Genomic DNA, 17,514 nt, shown 5'->3' with positions numbered 1-17,514 from the left:
CAAAAATTAGAATGTTTTCCAGGAATGTTGTAAGGATAAAAATTAGACAATAAAGGGTTTAGAAGAATGCATGACACAAATGAGTCCTCAATTATAAAAACATGTCATTGATCTTCAGCTCCCCTTTATCTGCCAGGCATCCCTGCCCAGGTGCAAGAACGAGGAAGCTCACTTCTGCTCTTTCTAGATCTGGGTAAGAACCTCCAGAGAGGTGAAGCGACTGACCTAAAGTATGGGTCACCCATTATGCCTCACCCCAACCGTCCAGACTGCCCCTGACAGAGCTAATACCAGGTTAGCACTGTGAGAGTCACCAGCATGGTTAGACATCCCACACTTTCTAAGCCACCGTGTCTGCCTCCCTGGCAAAGCATGACTGAAAAGTTTGTTGATGTTTAAAGAATTTGGAAACAGTCTGGACAACACAGTGAGACCCTGTGTTTGTTTTCTTTCTTTCTTTGTTTCTCTCTTCTCTCTCTCTTTCCTTTCTTTCTCTCTCTCTTTCTCTTTCTTTCTTTCTTCTCTCCCTCTCTTCCTTTCTTTCCTTCCTTCCTTCCCTTTCTTTCTTCCTCGCTTTTTTTTTTTGACAGTCTCACTCTGTCCCCAGGCTGGAGTGCAATGGCACAGTCTCATCTCACTGCAACCTTCACTTCCCCGGCTCAAACCATTCTCCTGCCTCAGCCTCCTAAGTAGCTGGGACCACAGACACGTGCCACCATGCCCAGCTAATTTTCATATTTTTGATAGAAACAGGGCTTCACCATGTTGCCCAGGCTGGTCTGGAACTCCTGGCCTCAAGTTATCTACCCCCTTAGCCTGCCAAAGTGCTGAGATTACAGGTGTGAACCACCTCGCCCGACTGAAACCCCGTTTCTACAAAAAATAAAAATAATCATCTGGGTGTGGTGCCACACTCCTGTGTTTCCAGCTACTCAGAGGGCTGAGGTGGGAAGATAAGTTGAACCCGGGAGGTCGAGGCTGCAGTGAGCCAAGATTGCATCATTGCACGCCAGCCTGGGAGATTGAAGAAAACCCTGTCTTTGAAAAAAAAAGAATTTTGAAATTAAATCCTGGCCGGGCACTGTGGGTCACACTTATAATCCCAGAACTTTGAGAGACAGAGGCAGGCAGATCACCTGAGGTCAGGAGTTTGAGACCAGCCTGGCTAATATGGTGAAATCCCATCTCTACTAAAAATACAAAAATTAGGCGTGGTGGCGGGTGCCTATAATCTCAGCTACTTGGGAGGCTGAGGCAGGAGCATTGCCTGAACCTGGGAGGCGGAGGTTGCAGTGAGCCGAGATCATGCCATTGCACTCTACCTTGGGCAACAAGACCAAAACTCCGTCTCAAAAAAACAAAAGCCTGCCGGGCCTGGTGGCTCACGCCTGCAATCCCAGCACTTTGGGAGGCCTAGGCAGGCAGAACTCAAGGTCAAAAGATCGAGACCATCCTGGCCAATATAGTGAAACACTGTCTCTACTAAAATACAAAAATTAGCTGGGCGTGGTGGTGGGTGCCTGTAATACCAGCTACTCAGGAGGCTGAGGCAGGAGAATTGCTTGAACCCGGGAGGTGGAGTTTGCAGTGAGCCGAGATCTTACCACTGCACTCCAGCCTGGCACCTGGCGACACAGCAAGGTTGTCTCAAAAAAAAAAAAAAAGGAACGCCTAATGAAGTTTAGAAATCCATTTTAAACTGTTGCTTCTTGCCACATGTCACTGTGTCACTGGTGCTGCCCTGTGCCAGCCCTAGGATGAGATGAGCCATCCGTGGCTCTCCCAGTTCACGCAGGCTCAGTGCAGTCCTACACAGAAGGGCAGGGTCTGGAGCCTCATCAGGAGTTGATGCCACCCAGAGCTGGGAACCCCCCAGGCAAAAAGCTTCCACTGCCAAATTTTGATTCCTCAAATTGTGTTAGGTTGGTGCAAAAGTCATTGCTGTTTTTGCCATTAATATTTGCCTGCACCTTGTCTAATGTTTAATCCTTGTTTATCCAGCACTGCATTGATTACTGGTCTGAGTGAGGTGACAGGGCAGCAGAAGCCTTAGAACATGATCGATGCCATGGGGCTTCGGGGCCTGCCGCTGTGCGTGTATCTGGTATCTCTCCTTGCCCTACAGGCCATGCCCGCCCTGGCCTCGGCTACGGGCAGGTCCAAGAGCAGCGAGGTATGTGGCTAAGCCCACAGGGCAGAAATAGGCAGCCGAACCTGGATGGGGCCCGGGCGGGACACAAGACCTCCACTCCAGGGGCAGGGGCCACCCCCACCACCTCCACCACCTCTGAGTGGAGAGCTGATCTCCCAGCAGCACCAAGGAGGTGAGGGTAAGGGGCAGAGGACACAGGCTGCGTTCCACTCTTACCCCTGAACTGACAGGCTGGCAGTCCCTGAGTTGCCCTCTTACACTTGACCCTGATTTTGTTTTGCAGAAGCGACAGGCTGTGGACACCGTGAGTAAGAGTCCTGGCAAAGGGACCTGTGATGGAGCCCTTATGACAGGCTTGCTTTCCCCCAGCCCTCAGGGCCGAACCCTCTGTCAGGGCCATAGGCGGCTGGGATTCTCCCGGATCCTGGAAATCGAGGCCTGTTCCCACCTCACTTCATACCCCATAGTACAGTCTCCGCCAGAGAGCAGGAGTCTTCCTGGGAGGCCTGGCCTGTTCTTCCAGCATCGGGCGCCATGCACAGGAGCTGAGTGCCAAGCCCCCGCGCCTCAGGAAGCCCCTCCCTGACCGAGGCCCCGTCCCAGGCCACAGCTCCTTTATGTCTCACTTTAGGCTGTTGATGGCGTGTTCATCCGGAGTTTGAAAGTCAACTGCAAAGTCACCAGTCGCTTCGCCCACTATGTTGTCACCAGTCAGGTGGTCAACACCGCCAGTGAAGCCAGGGAAGTGGCTTTCGACGTGGAAATCCCCAAGACGGCCTTCATCAGTGACTTTGCCATGTGCGTGCCTGCCCAACTCTCATGCCCTCGCACAGGGTGTCTGCTCACTAGTCCCAGCCTCAGAACGAGGCTCAGAGTGGCCGGACGGTGCAGAGCATCTCCTCATTCCAGAAGGGCCACAGACCAGCCCTGGCTCTGAGGGGAGGAAGAAGCCCTTTAGGTCTGTGCTTGGCTCCCATCTTGGAGACAAACGAGGGCCCATGATAGCATGTTTCAGCCTAGAACCCAAGGAACCAAGGTCCAGCGTCTGAGGGTTCTTGCTGGCCTCCGACCTGGGCTGCTCACCTCACTGTGTCCATGGACCCCTGAGTTCCACCTCAGGCAGTGGAAGGCCGGGCAGGAGACACCCTTATCCAAGGGTTCGCATGGACAGGCCCTCTCAGGACCTGTGTGGTCAGGAGGCTCATCTTTACTGGGGGTATCCTTCCCTCCCTGCAGCACAGCAGATGGAAACGCATTTATCGGGGACATAAAGGACAAAGTGACAGCATGGAAGCAGTACCGGAAAGCAGCCATCTCAGGAGAGAATGCCGGCCTTGTCAGGTAAGTTCTGGGCCTGGCTGGTCTCATCCCTAGGGCTGCCCTCCCCAGCCAGGACAGATCTGAGGGCTGGTGGCTTTGGTGGAGAACAGCCAGGACGATAGAAGGGACAGCGAACTGCCCAAACCCCGATTCCAGCATAGTGCACTGAACAGGCTGCTGCACAGTCGCCCTTTTCCCAGGTCTGCCCCTGGGAGAAGTGGATCCTCCCATCCTTGGGCCCTGACCCTGATCAGCCAGCTGACACATTTGTGAGCTCCAGGGAAATCTGGGAGCGGCACTCATCTAAGAGAAATAAATCCTGAGGGCCACGCTTTAGGTGACAAGGACCCACACTTCATTTACCCTCTGTCTGTCTGCTGTTGCCTCTGGTGGCACATCCAGGGCCTCGGGAAGAACTATGGAGAAATTCACCATCCACCTCAACGTCAACCCCCACAGCAAGGTCACGTTTCAGCTGACCTACGAGGAAGTGCTGAAGCGAAGCCTTATGCAGTATGAAATTGTCATCAAAGTCAAGCCCAAGCAGCTGGTGCATCATTTTGAGGTAGATCACAGGTCCCAGGGCAGGGCTCCTGCCCTCTCTGTCACCATGGCTCCCAACCCTGGTTGAGCACACAACATGTGTCACCCAGGCCTGAGAATACAGGGATGGAGACTAGCTCCTGAGGGTGAGCTCTGATGCACTCTTCTTGGGCAGGGATCTTCCTGAACTCTTTAACTTCCTCTTTATCTCTGAGCCTCGGTTTGCTCATCTGCTAAATGAGGGATTCCTGTGGGTCCCAGCACTACCACAGGGATCAAGAGAAGTACTGAATGTCCAGGTAACTTGTAAACCAGAAAGTCCTGCACAGCCTGAGGACCTGGAATTATTGCTGGCACCTAAGTGGTGGCTGAGTTAAGGGATGCAGGCATGCACACCTTCATTCGGTCAGGATTTTTGGAGTGCCTACTGAGTACGAGGCCCTGTGCTCAGGGCTGGTGGGTACTGCACACAGGTAGTCAGGACACATGTTGGCTCCTGGCTGAGACTTGGTGAGTGGGAGCTGTGGTACACAATTTGCTTCAATGTGGTGTGAGCCCGTAATCCTAGCTATGCGGGAGGCTGAGGCAGGAGGATGGCTTGAGCCCAGGAGTTTGAGGCCAGCCTGGGCAATATAGCAAGATCCCATTTTTTAAAAAAAGAATTTGCTTCAATGATGCAGATCGACGTGGACATCTTTGAGCCCCAGGGAATCAGCAAGCTAGATGCCCAGGCCTCCTTCCTGCCCAAGGAACTGGCGGCCCAAACTATCAAGAAGTCCTTCTCAGGGAAAAAGGTACAACGGGATGGCAAACAGTGGTGGTGGACCCTTTGGTGACTTCTCACCCTGCCCACCCTTTTTGGAATGTCCAGCCTTAGCCCAGAAACCAGGCAGGGGCTGTGGGCTGCCCTCCGGATGAGAGAGGCTGGTGTCATGTGATTGGTGCCTAGGAGAACACAGCAATCCAGTGGATTTTTTTTGTTTGTTTGTTTGTTTGTTTTTGTTTGTTTTTTTTGAGATGGAGTCTCACACTGTCGCCCAGGCTGGAGTGCAATGATTCGATCTCAGCTCACTGCAACCTCCACCTCCCAGGTTCACACGATTCTCCTGCCTCAGCTTCCTAAGTAGCTGGGATTACAGGCACATGCCACCACACCCAGCTAAATTTTTTTTTGTATTTTTACTAGAGATGGGGTTTCACTATGTTGGCCAGATTGGTCTTGGACTCCTGACCTCATGATCTGCCCGTCTCGGCCTCCCAAAGTGCTGGGATTATAGGTGTGAGCCACTGCGCCCGGCTGCATCCTGGTTCTTAGGGCAATTTAGCAAACACCTGCATGCTGACGTGGAGAAGGAGCCAGCTCCAGCTCCACCACATGCTGGCTGTGTGGTCCACGGTGAGTTGCTGGCTTGCCTGAGCCCCAATGCCCTCTTTACCTGCCTCACATCCATGAGAGCATTCAGGCAAATATCCAGCACATAAGCAAACCTCAGATGCTGCTGTGATTAGGACTCCAGGCTTCAGGTTTCTTGGAAACATAATTAAGTTTGGAAAGACCTTTGTACTACAATTCATTTAAAAGCAGTGCTTCTTACAGTTTAAAGGAGTTTCCTTTTAAACAAAATATGACAACTCAGAGTGTTAGCAAACATGCTTGCTTTCTGTGGGGGAACAAAGGGATGGGTCCTTGTCTTCCTAAGAATTTTTCAAGGTTCTATTTTATCTTCCTTCCTTTCTTCCTCCTCCTCTTCCTGCTCCTCCGCTGCTGCTGCTGCTTCTCTTCTTCTTCTTCTTTCTGCATCTCCTTCTTTTTGATGAGCTATCTTATAAACAAAAAGTTCTTTATAGAAAAATGTACGAAGTCCAGAAATATAGAAAGTATTGAATAAAAACCATCACTAGCTTCCCCAAGCACACCAAGAACTCCAGCCGGACCTCAGCTTCCATTCTGTACCCTTCCTTCTGCTCTCTGTTCTTTGTCACCCAGGCAGCTTTCATTTCCCAGCACAGTGTTGTGGTGTTGCTTCTTCACTCAGCAGTTTGACTTGCCTGATGTCTCCCATGCTATCACATTGCTGTCACTTGGTTCTTATTTATATACCCAAAGTGATCATGTTCATTGTAGAAAATCCCAATGATTCAGAAGCGAATAAGCAGGGGAATGGGTTGTCTCTCCCACCACCTACAGGTGTGTGCTCCCAGCAGCTAGGAGAATGGCCCACCAAACTCATTTCTGTGCCCGTGCACACACACACACACTCACACACACTCTTACACTCACACACACTCTTACACTCACACTCACACACTCACACTCACTCTCACACTCACACACTCACACGTGTCTTCTTATGTTGTGTTTGCAAACACCCTGTTTGTGGTTGCACAAACCAGTAATGGCTCACACTCTCGGCGGTTCCAGGGTCACGTGCTGTTCCGCCCCACCGTGGGCCAGCAGCAGTCCTGCCCCACATGCTCTACGTCCTTACTGAATGGGGATTTCAAGGTGACCTATGATGTCAGCCGAGAGGAGATCTGCGACCTCCTGGTAAGCCCTGAGCTTCTGGCTCAGCACCCAGAGGGCAGGCCAGGGGGCTGTGAGGGCGGCCTCACTCATTCTCCTCTCTTTCAGGTGGCCAATAACCACTTTGCCCACTTCTTCGCCCCCCAAAACCTGACAAACATGAACAAGAATGTAGTGTTTGTGATTGACATCAGCGGCTCCATGAGAGGCCAGAAAGTGAAGCAGGTGGGCAGCAGCTCGAAACGGCTCCCCGAGCAGAAGCTCCCGCAGCCGCGTCACCCGCTGCATGCCAGTTTCGCCACCAGAGTCTGGTTTGGGATTTATGCTCCTGGTCAGAGGCAGGGGGATTTAACAGAAAAACCCAGTGCTTAGCATCTCCAGAATCAGCATCACCTCCTCACTGTACCACTAGGAGGAAGTGTATTCACCGCTCCTCAACAGCAAAAAAAAATGGAAATGACAATGGTGTCTGCAGGGTCGTAGAGTTACCTCCTGGGGACATGATTAGAAGAGGAAAAAGTGCCAGGGGTAATGATGGTGGTCCATGGGGAGGCGTCATACAGCAGGGAATAGCTCTCCACCCACAGGGCTTGGAGTGCCCTGTCCATGGTGCAGTATATACACGGCTGGATAAGCAGTGTTCTAGAAGCACAGCTCCTGGGATACTTCTCTTAACCCTGCCCCTCCTGAACTCCTGATTGTTCCTTCTCCCCATGCCGGGTTCCTCTGCCTTCTCCACCCCCTCATCCACCCCAAGGCTGGGCAGGACGCTTCTGACTCGGGGTCACCTGGCTGTCCTGTCTCCTCCTGCTTTGTCCACCCTATGGACTCAGAAACGGGTACCTGGAGTTGATAGAAAGCGCTGTCCTGGGGCCACCCTGGGGCCCTGTCCCTATGCTGACTGTTCTGTCCTTGCAGACCAAGGAGGCACTCCTTCAAATTCTGGGGGACATGCAGCCAGGGGACTACTTTGATCTGGTCCTTTTTGGGTCTCGAGTGCAATCATGGAGGGGCGCGCTGGTGCAAGCGTCTGAGGCCAACCTACAAGCAGCTCGAGACTTCGTGCGGGGCTTCTCCCTGGACGAGGGTAAGGGTGGGGGGCCTCAGGCCACCTTGATGTCACCTCTGTCCCCTCAGAATGAGGGCATACACTGGTCTTTCTCTCCTTTGCAGCCACAAACCTGAATGGAGGCTTGCTCAGGGGAATTGAGATCTTGAACAAAGTTCAGGAAAGCCTCCCAGAACTCAGCAACCATGCCTCGATTCTCATCATGTTGACAGATGGCGATCCCACAGAGGGTAAGCACCTTGGGGACTGCCTTGGGAGGTGGTGATCTCCTTGTCACCAGAGACATTCAAGCTGAAGTTGGAAACCCAACCATTGGAGATGCCATCAGGGGCAGAAAGGCTCAGGGCAAAGTCAAGCACTGGCCTAAAAACACAGTTCAGACCACGGAGTCTGCAGGAGCTCCAAGGTTATCTCTGTCCTGTGAAGTGAGAAATTGGAGATGTTTCTAAATGACACAGGTCTGTACAAGTCCCTGGAGGATGGGCAGGATTTCATGCTTCTGTTTACAGTGTAATGAACTATTTATTTATCGCATACTGTGTGCTGAGCACAGGGCTAGGGACTGAAATACCAAGGGAACAAGGCACGTCTCTGCCCTCAGAAAGCCCAGGGCCTACTGGGGGAAGCAGATCCAGAAGTAGACACTGCTGAGAGCCCTGAAAGAACAGGACGCCTGAGGCTCTGGAACCATAGACAGACACCTGACCCAGGGGGATGTACAGGAAGGCTTCCTGAAGGAGGTGACTCCTGAGCTCAGTCTGGAAAGAGGAGAGAGGCAGAAGGGGCAGCTTAAGTCATAAAAAGGGTGTGTGTACTGGCAGGCCCTGCCCGGGAACTGTGGGCATGTGCAGAATGGGGTGAAACAAGGGTGGGAAGGTCAGCAGGGATGCGCAGGCCACGGCAAAGGAGCCATGGCAGATTTCCAGCAGAATCAGACCTGCTTGTGATGGACCCACGTGGATGGGCGGGGTCTGTGAGGATCTGTTAGTAGCTGCTGCAGTCTCCCAGGAGAGCCAGGAGGAGGCGATGCCTCAGGGCCCCGATGGAGACTGGAGATGGAAGGTTGAGCCCCAGGAGCCCCCTCATGCCCCACATGCCTGTGGGGGAGCATCCCGTTACTGCCCAGGTGTGTGGCTGCAGGGGTGACAGACCGTTCCCAAATCCTCAAGAACGTCCGCAGCGCCATCTGGGGCAGGTTCCCACTCTACAACCTGGGCTTCGGCCACAATGTGGACTTTAACTTTCTGGAGGTCATGTCCATGGAGAACAACGGACGGGCCCAGAGAATCTACGAGGACCGTGACGCCGCCCAGCAGCTGCAGGTCTCCCCTCACAATCCCATGTCCCTCTGATGGCATGCCACAGGGAACTCAGCTTTGGTGGCCCATCAGCCTAGAGGAGCAAATAAAGCTCTAGTGCAGAGTTCAAATCAGCTGCATAGGATGGGTGTGGTAACTCATGCCTGTAATCCCAGTACTTTGGGAGGCTGAGGCGGTGGGTCACTTGAGGTCGGGAGTTTGAGACCAGCCTGGCCAACATGGTGAAACCCTGTCTCTACTAAAAATATAGCAATTAGCCGGGCATGGTGGTGGGCGCCTGTAATCTCAGCTACTTGGGAGGCTGAACCTAGGAGGTGGAGGTTGCAATGAACTGAGATTGCGCCACTGCACCTCCAGCCTGGGTGACACAGTGAGAATCCGTCTCAAAAATAAAAAAGCAGCTGCATGACCTTGAGCCAGCTTCTTGACCTCTCCAACCCTCAGATTCCTTCTCTAACTTGAGGACATCCCAAAATTCCACTTTGTGGACAGGCTTCCCATGAGGGGCCCAGGGTGCTCAGCTCTAAGGCTGCAACCTCTATCCCTGCAGGGTTTCTACAGCCAGGTAGCCAAACCCCTGCTGGTGGATGTGGAATTGCAGTACCCCCAGGATGCTGTCTTGGCCCTGACCCAGCACCGCCATAAACAGTACTACGAAGGCTCAGAGATTGTGGTGGCCGGGCGCATTGCTGACAACAAACAGGGCAGCTTCAAGGCTGATGTGAAGGCCCATGGGGTAAATGGTGGGCCATGGAGGGTGGAGAGGCCAGGCGGCACCCTAGAGGCCCCAAACCCACACTGTTCCCCGTTCCTGCCAACCCCCAGGGGCCTCTCTTTCCCAAGAGTGGTGCCCTTGCCCCCACCCTGCCACATACACCCAGGCCTGAACATCCGTCCATGCAGGCATCCTGGGGGCTGAATCGGTTGGAATGGGGCCAATATGGCTTTGATCAGTTGCAGTCTCGGCCCCCAGTGACCAACTGTTACTTCTCACATCATTCACCTCAAGGCACAAGAGAGCCAGAGATCAACCTCTCCCTTCTCATTTGACAACCATTTCCTGAACACCTACTCTGTGCCAGGCTTTGTGGCATGGCACAGTGCATGCATGTATGTGCACCTATGTGGTGGTGGGGACAGGCATGTGAGACCTGGACCCTGCCCTCTAGGACACAGAGAATGCCCTACAGTGTGGTGGAAGGTTCAGGACTCAGGCTTTGAGTAAGGAGAGTTGAGCTGGACCCTGGTTCCATGCTGACCAGCTGGGTACCCTTGGGCAAGTGGATCCAGTTCTATAGGCCTCAGTTTCCTTTTCTGTTCCATACTGCACTAGAGCATTGTGTGGAGTAAATGGAATAATCCATACAATACCCGAAGGCAGCAGCTGGTGCACAGGACGCCCTTGGGAGTGGTGCCCTGGTTAACGTGGCTGGATGGAGGAGGCACGTTTGTGTGCTGTGGCAAGCTGCAGCAGGTCATAGTGGAAACAGCTGGGTGCTTATTGGCCTCCCCCAGAGAAACTCCACAAGGCAGGGCCTGGTTCTCCCATCCCATGGCTCACAGAGGGTGCTTGGCAAGAATGGATGAATAGGATGAGGCGAACAGGCTCAGGGAAGCAGATGATGCTGAGAAGGAAGGTGCAGAGACCAGATGAAATGGGCCCTCGGAGCCCCAATCATCAGCCAGGGCCTGCTCAGCAAGGCACAACGCCTTTCTCTGCACCTCAACTCTCAGGTGGGACAAGAATTCAGGACCACCTGCCTGGTGGATGAGGAGGAGATGAAGAAACTGCTCCGAGAGCGTGGCCACATGCTAGAGAACCACGTTGAGCGCCTCTGGGCCTACCTCACCATCCAGGAGCTGCTGGCCAAGCGGTAAGGTCCCTGCAGCTGCCCCAGGTGGGCAGCCCGCCCCAGATTCCCCTCACCCCTTGGAGGTGAGCAGGGGAAGGGTGATTCTGGGGCAAGTAGGTCAGATTTACTTTCCTCTTGTGTTTTGCTCACTGACTTAATATCAACCAGTCAGTCAACAGTTGGGGCGGGCCCACCAGAGCACACGGCAGACTGATGTTTGCCTGCACTCGGCACACTGAGGTTCGGTGAGGTTAGGCCTCTTGATCCGGATCTCACAGCTGTTAACTTCTCTGCATATCTCTGAGCATGCCCCTCAACTCCACCAAATCTCCAAGCGATCTCTGTAGGAGGTCATTAAACCTGGAGGCCTCTGAAGACACAGCCACTGCACAGGATACCATGGGGGCTTAATACATATGTGATGAATGAATGAATGAATTGGTGAGAGGTTGAGGGCCATGCAAGTCCACCACCGCCCACGCTGCGGGGCTTGGAGCCAGCTTCTGTCTCGAATGCAGGATGAAGGTGGACGGGGAGGAGAGGGCCAACCTGTCATCCCAGGCCTTGAAGATGTCGCTGGCTTATCAGTTTGTGACCCCGCTGACCTCCATGAGCATCAGGGGCATGACAGACCAGGACGGCCTGAAGCCCACGATCGACAAGCCCTCAGAGGGTATAGGCCTCAGGGGTCTGCAGAGGGGTAGGCTGTGGGCCAAAAACCCCCAGTACTTTAATTCTTTTCTCTTGCCCTCCCTTCCAGATTCTCCGCCCATGGGTGAGTTTCAAATTGCGTTGGTTTCAGCTTTGGGCTTTGGTGGCTGGGCACGTGGCAGGTGCTCTGGGCCCAAGCATGAAACTCCCCATCCCTCCTCTTCTCCGACTCCACTCCTTCCCGTTCTTCTGTCCCCTGAGCCGCCCTTCTCCACGTCACCGTGAACTCCTGGCCGCATTCTTTGCACTTTGTGAGCTTTGATGCAGCCTGAACCCTCAGCAGCCTCCACCGGGCCCCTCTTGATGTGAGCGTGTATCTGTGAGGAGGCAGGACCCCAGGGGAGGGCTCAGACCCCCAGGGGGAGGGCTGGCCCAGGCCTGTTGTGGACAGAGCTGCATGCCTTTTGTGTGGGGCACTGTGGGTAATGCTATCTTCTATAATATGTCCTTGTCTTCTACAGAGATGCTGGGACCCAGAAGGAGTAAGTGGCAGCCATCCTGGCCATTCACAACTCTACCCCTCCTTGATTATCACCCCATTGGGTTTCTCCCTCCGTCCCAGCTGTCTTCACTGCCTGTCACTAGGATTCCTTAGAACAGACCCCTGAACAGCCTGGCTTCCCCAAACCAAGGTCCCTATAGGAGGAGACAGAGTGGGGGCCAGCCAAACATGCCAGGCCAAGCTTCTGTCCCCAGATCCTGAGAGAGCCAATCAAGCGCACATGGTGTTGAGTGGCCATCGCAGCTTGGTCTCAGTCCAGCTCCCCAGCTCTGCCTCTCCTGCTCCCCCACTTCCCCCCCAACCCCGCTGATGAGGGAAGAGTCATCAGAGAGATCAGCAGCTCCAGGGAAGGCCTGGCTGTCCTGCTTCTGAATGCCACTCCCCTCCCATCAGCATTCGTGCTATCAGCCTTGCAGCCTTCTCCTACTCATTCCAGCATTCCGGACCAAGTGACTGGTGGTGAGTCCTTGGGAGGCTCCAAGGGACACCCCTGTTTGGGACCCACCCTGCCTGACTGTCTCAGTCTCTGTCTCTGTCTCTGTCTCTCTCTCTCTCTGGGACCTGCTTAGCTGAACCCTGGCCCCTGACCAGCCCCATCTGCCAATGTCCAATCTAACGGATTCTATGCTGTGCCCTCAGTGGACACGGACCCCCACTTCATCATCCACGTGCCCCAGAAAGAGGACGCCCTGTGCTTCAACATCAACGAGGAACCTGGTGTGATCCTTAGCCTGGTACAGGACCCCAACACAGGTATGGTGGGCATCACGCCTCTGCCAGAAAGGGCCAGGGCTCCTCTGCCCTCAACATTCATCCATGAACAGGACTATGGCCAGGGGCTCCACTGCCCTCTGCCTGGGCACTATCCGCCTGGCTGGGCTCTGCCCACTGCCTTCCCACTCCATTCTCCTGGCTGCACCTACACGGGGCTGGCTTCACGGGCATGTGACTGGGGCAGGCACAAAGGGACCCTGTACTAAGTTACCAGGTTTAATGCTTTTTTTTTGAGATGGAGTCTTGTTCTGTCACCCAGGCTGGAGTACAGTGGCATTATCTCTGCCTCCCAGGTTCAAATGATTCTCCTGCCTCAGCCTCCCAAGTAGCTGGGACTACAGACACGTGCCACCATGCTCGGCTAATTTTTGTATTTTTAGTAGAGACAAGGTTTCACCACATTGGCCAGGCTGGTCTCGAACTCCTGACCTCAGGTGATCCGCCCACCTTGGCCTCCCAGAGTGCTGGGATGACAGGTGTGTGCCACTGCACCTGGCTGGTTCAATGCTCTTTTGTTGCCGCCTTGAAACCCTTAACGCTTTTTAAACAAGGGGCCCTTCATTTTATTGTATATTAGGTCTGTATAGGGAAGTATTTTATACTCCCCCCACAGCATGGCTGAGCAGAGCCTCAAAGCGCCTCTCTCCCAGCAGTGCCTGGGTGATGGGGACCGGCTCCCTCTCCATCTCTCAGTCTCGCTCCCTGCTGTCTCCCTCCCTCCCCTTCCAGTCAGTCCACCCACAAGTGCTTGTGCACCAGCCAGGGGCTGGGAATGCAGTGGGAGCCAAGACAGTCGCTGCTTTCATAGAGTTTAGGGAAGGGGAAGACAAACAGCTGAACACATTCTGAGATGATCATTTCAGAGTGTGAGATGGGCTTCGTTGGCAGAGTGAGGGTGGTGGGTGGCTCTGTGGCTGCCCAGGTCAGCAAAGACCTCTGTGAAGAGGTCCCACAATGCATTTCCAGCACAATGGGAGCCTGTCCCTGTGTGAGGGGCTGGGGCCACAGAGAAGGAGCAGGCCAGATCCTGTCATCAGGGAGGTGAGACCTCCGTCAGGCCCAGAAGTGAAGGCTGAGTATGGGATATCTGGCATGGCAGGAGGGGTGGAGAAGCAAGGGAGGTGGCACTGTGTGAAGGACCAAACCTGGAACCCCAAGGCAGGAGACTCTCAAAGACGGAGTGGCACAGGGAGCAGCGGTCTCTGAGGAAGGAGGCATGGCCTTGAGCAAAGGCAGACAGGCCCCTTCCCGACCCAGATGCCTTCTTGCTCCACTGCAGGCTTCTCGGTGAACGGGCAGCTCATTGGCAACAAGGCCAGGAACTCTGGGCAGCAGGAGGGCACGTACTTCGGGCGGCTGGGAATCAAGAACCCTGCCACGGACTTTCAACTAGAAGTGACTCCGAAGAACATCACGCTGAACCCCGGCTCTGGGGGGCCTGTGTTTTCCTGGAGGGACCAGGCTGCGCTGCGGCAGGACGGGTAACCTGCTGGGGCCTGGGTGAGAAGCAGGGGGAAGCATGGCCTGGGCCAAGGACTCTGTTGTCTGAGTCTGCAGGGCCCTTGTCCCCAAGCCATGTCTGTGGGTGACACCCATGTGGCCTGTGCAGACATGTCAGATTCCATGGACCACTCAGCCCTCCATTTCCCTTGGTTCCTGGACATGAGCTCTGGGCCCGGGTGCGTGGCGCCCGTGCTCCCACTGCACCTTTGCCCTGAATGCCACCCTTGTCTCCACCAAACAAAGCCAGCTCATCCTCCCAGGCCCAGCAAATTAGGCCACCTCTTCCCTGCAGCCCTCCTGCTTTTTTCCTCTGCTGAACTCCAGATTTCTCTGGGCTTCCCATTTGGCCTTTGTCTTAGTATGCATTGTCTCGTGATTTTTCCTTCCTTGACTCATTCATTCATTCAACAGCCTTAAGTCCGAGTTCTGGCTCCACTACTTATCAGCTGTGCCACCTTGGGCAAGTTACTTGACCTCTCTGAGCCTCAGACTTCACAGGCTCAGAGAACTGAATGATGCCATTTGCCTAGAGGGCTTAGCACAGGGCCTGCCACTTATAAGGACCTCATGCACAATAGCAGCATGTGGGAAGGGGTGTGGAACAGGCAACAGCTGGCCATCTGGGGATGAAGGGTTGGGCAGGTGTGGTCATAAGGGTGACAAGGGCAGATGACAATGGCAGCCGAATGGAGAGGGAGGCAGGGCGGCCGCACCTGCCCTCATGGCCACCTGGCTCTGCAGAGTGGTGGTGACCATCAACAAGAAGAGGAACCTGGTGGTGTCTGTGGAAGACGGCGCCACCTTTGAGGTTGTCTTGCACCGAGTGTGGAAGGGGAGTTCGATCCCCCAGGACTTCCTGGGCTTCTATGTGCTGGACAGTCACCGGATGTCGGCGCGGACGCATGGGCTGCTGGGTAAGGGTGGCCAGGCTGGCAGGGCTGTGGGGAAGGGGGTTGAAGCCAGAGGACATGTGGGACCCGGGGCCATGGGTCAGCTCTATAGCTGGGCACCAGGACAGGCCCACCTCCAGCGTGGCCTCCAAGGCGCACAGCTGTCTGGGGCTGTCTTGGTGAGGCTGTGATCAAACACACAGTGAAACAAACACTTCAGTGAACCTGGGAGCAAGAGAGGGGCAGAGGTCCGAGAGCAGAAAGGCCCCGAGGGTTCCCAGGGACCTTGTGAGTAGGGTGGGCCACCGACCACACTGCTCCTGTGTGGCCTTTCCACAGACACTGAGCTCTATGTGCACCTGCCCCACAAACCTCTCTCCCCAGCCAGATCCCGTTTTAAAAGACAGGAGGTAGGACCACCTAGAAATGCATCTACTTCTCTACAGCAAGTGAACCAGAGGTAGCTTTTTGTGCTGGGATTTTTAGCAGAAACGATCAAGCCGTGGAAAAAAGTGTTGCCCTAACCCCGCAGTGAGCACCTGCTGAGTGCAGGGCAGGAGCGAGTCCCCAGGAGGGTAACCGCTGTCTCCAACGTGCCTTTCTAGGGCAATTTTTCCACCCCTTTGGTTTTGAAGTGTCTGACATCCGCCCAGGCTCCGACCCTGCAAAGCCAGATGCCACGATGGTGGTGAAGAACCGCCGGCTCACGGTCACCAGGTTGGGGGGCTGCTCGCCCAGCACTTCTGTCCTCGGCCACTTTGCAGTTCTTCCGGGTCTTCCTCCAAGTGTCACATGGGTGGGGTGAGCTTCCTGGGGCGGTGCTGCCCTACTGGTCTGAAGCGAGACCCCAGCTGACTTGTCTCCGCACAGGGGTTTGCAGAAAGACTATAGCAAGGATCCCCGGCATGGGGCCGAGGTGTCTTGCTGGTTCATCCACAACAATGGGGCTGGACTCATTGATGGCACCCACACCGACTACATCGTCTCTGACATCTTCTGAGCCCTCTGGCCAGCACACCTGTCCTCCCTGGGGCCAAGGCAGAGGAGAAGGACGACATTCTGACCTGCCGCCCTGGCTGCACCGCCTTAACGAAGCTGGGTCCTGTGTCAAAGCACCTCATGACTTCCATTAAAAAGAGACCATGTCCACCCCAAGCTGGCTGATTTTGGGGAGGGAGGATGTCAGGGAGGCAGCCCAAGACGCTGCCCCTCAGATGGGCTTAGGGGTTACAGCAGACGCAGGGACAGGAGAAGCAGGTAGAGGGTGGGAAGAAAGCTCACACGAACTCTGCCCCCACCCACTCCACCCTGTTCTCGGCAGCTGCCTGGCCCCATGCCCTCTGTGTGCCCTGAGTGCCCCCTGCACTGCAGGCAGGTCCAGGGGCCAGTGGACACTGCCATCATGAACAGTCACAGTGCTTCCGCTAGTCAAGCCCTGTTCTAAGTACCTTATTTGAATTCACTAAGTCTATGTTCCCAGTAGCCCTAGGGGACACTTTTAGCACGCCCATTTACAGCCAAGGAAACTGAGGTGAGGTAATTTCTCCAAAATCACTCAGCTTCTAAGTGGCAGAGTTGGACTTTGTACCTGTGCTGTCTGATGTCAGCATCTGTGTATTTAACCACCCCCGTATGAATACTCCATTCCAGGCAGTCAGGAGGACAATGGCCAAAGCTTGTTGGGATTTGGTTCTGGATATTCCAAAGTATCACTTTTATTGAACAAATGAAGGATCTATTTATAGATGGAGTTGGGTCCTGACAAAGTCTTGCTGGGAGCGGGAGGCTGCAGCCCCATTTCCCTGCTGAGGGTTTGTAACGTCTGACAGCCAGACTGGTATTTTCCAAAGGCAGAGATGTTCCCTGCCCAGAAGCTGTGATTTCAGGGGGCCAGGAGTGGCATCCTACCATCTCCTCACGTGAATACCTGGAATTCCCCCATCAGGGCCCCCTCCCTTGGCTTGGCCCTGGGACCTAGTCAAAATGCAACATCATGGGTGTAGGAGGTGAACCACACTTCAGAGAGCTGTGTGTGTGAATGTGAACAGGCCTCTACCCACCGCTTTCCAGAGGGTTTCTGCTTTTTCTCTCCTAGTTTCTGTACAGTTCTCACTACAAATGAGGCTTACAAGGGACCAGACAGAACAAGGACTGGTTTGGAGGGCCTGGATCAATAACACAAATGCTGAGCTCTAAGGCTGCCCCAGCCAGGCCTGGGGACACAGAGCCCCTGGCAGCAGGCTGTGGGCCGGCCAGCTCATCTTCCCAGGTATCCTGGGATTCTCCAGGATAAGCTGTGAGCTGCCAACTGTCTGGGTCACCCTTGGCAAGGCCTGATCTTCCTCTCCTGTAGA

The 17,514-nt window shown here is 54.4% G+C and overlaps 1 protein-coding gene across 2 annotated transcripts; it reads left to right on the top strand.

Annotated features, from left to right (window-relative positions):
• Positions 1-2,015: 2,015 nt before the first annotated feature.
• On the top strand, positions 2,016-16,315 carry ITIH1 (inter-alpha-trypsin inhibitor heavy chain 1). Of its 2 annotated transcripts, XM_017537882.2 has the most exons (22): positions 2,016-2,173; positions 2,436-2,456; positions 2,784-2,950; positions 3,389-3,493; positions 3,875-4,037; positions 4,696-4,809; positions 6,438-6,563; positions 6,648-6,764; positions 7,458-7,626; positions 7,713-7,838; positions 8,749-8,930; positions 9,478-9,663; positions 10,662-10,801; positions 11,299-11,453; positions 11,541-11,555; positions 11,953-11,973; positions 12,387-12,452; positions 12,633-12,746; positions 14,047-14,248; positions 15,012-15,184; positions 15,766-15,877; positions 16,031-16,315. In XM_017537882.2, exons 1-22 carry the CDS (start codon positions 2,057-2,059, stop codon positions 16,158-16,160), a joined length of 2,721 nt encoding a protein of 906 aa, XP_017393371.1. In that variant the 5' UTR covers positions 2,016-2,056; the 3' UTR covers positions 16,161-16,315. The 2 variants fall into 2 exon arrangements, 1 of the variants encoding a protein (XP_017393371.1); XR_001827949.2 differs by lacking the exon at positions 15,012-15,184.
• Positions 16,316-17,514: the final 1,199 nt, after the last annotated feature.

This window comes from Cebus imitator, unplaced genomic scaffold (assembly GCF_001604975.1).
Source record: "Cebus imitator isolate Cc_AM_T3 unplaced genomic scaffold, Cebus_imitator-1.0 Scaffold0, whole genome shotgun sequence".
Lineage (NCBI taxonomy): Eukaryota > Metazoa > Chordata > Mammalia > Primates > Cebidae > Cebus > Cebus imitator.
This window is presented reverse-complemented; position numbering and strand designations above follow the sequence as displayed.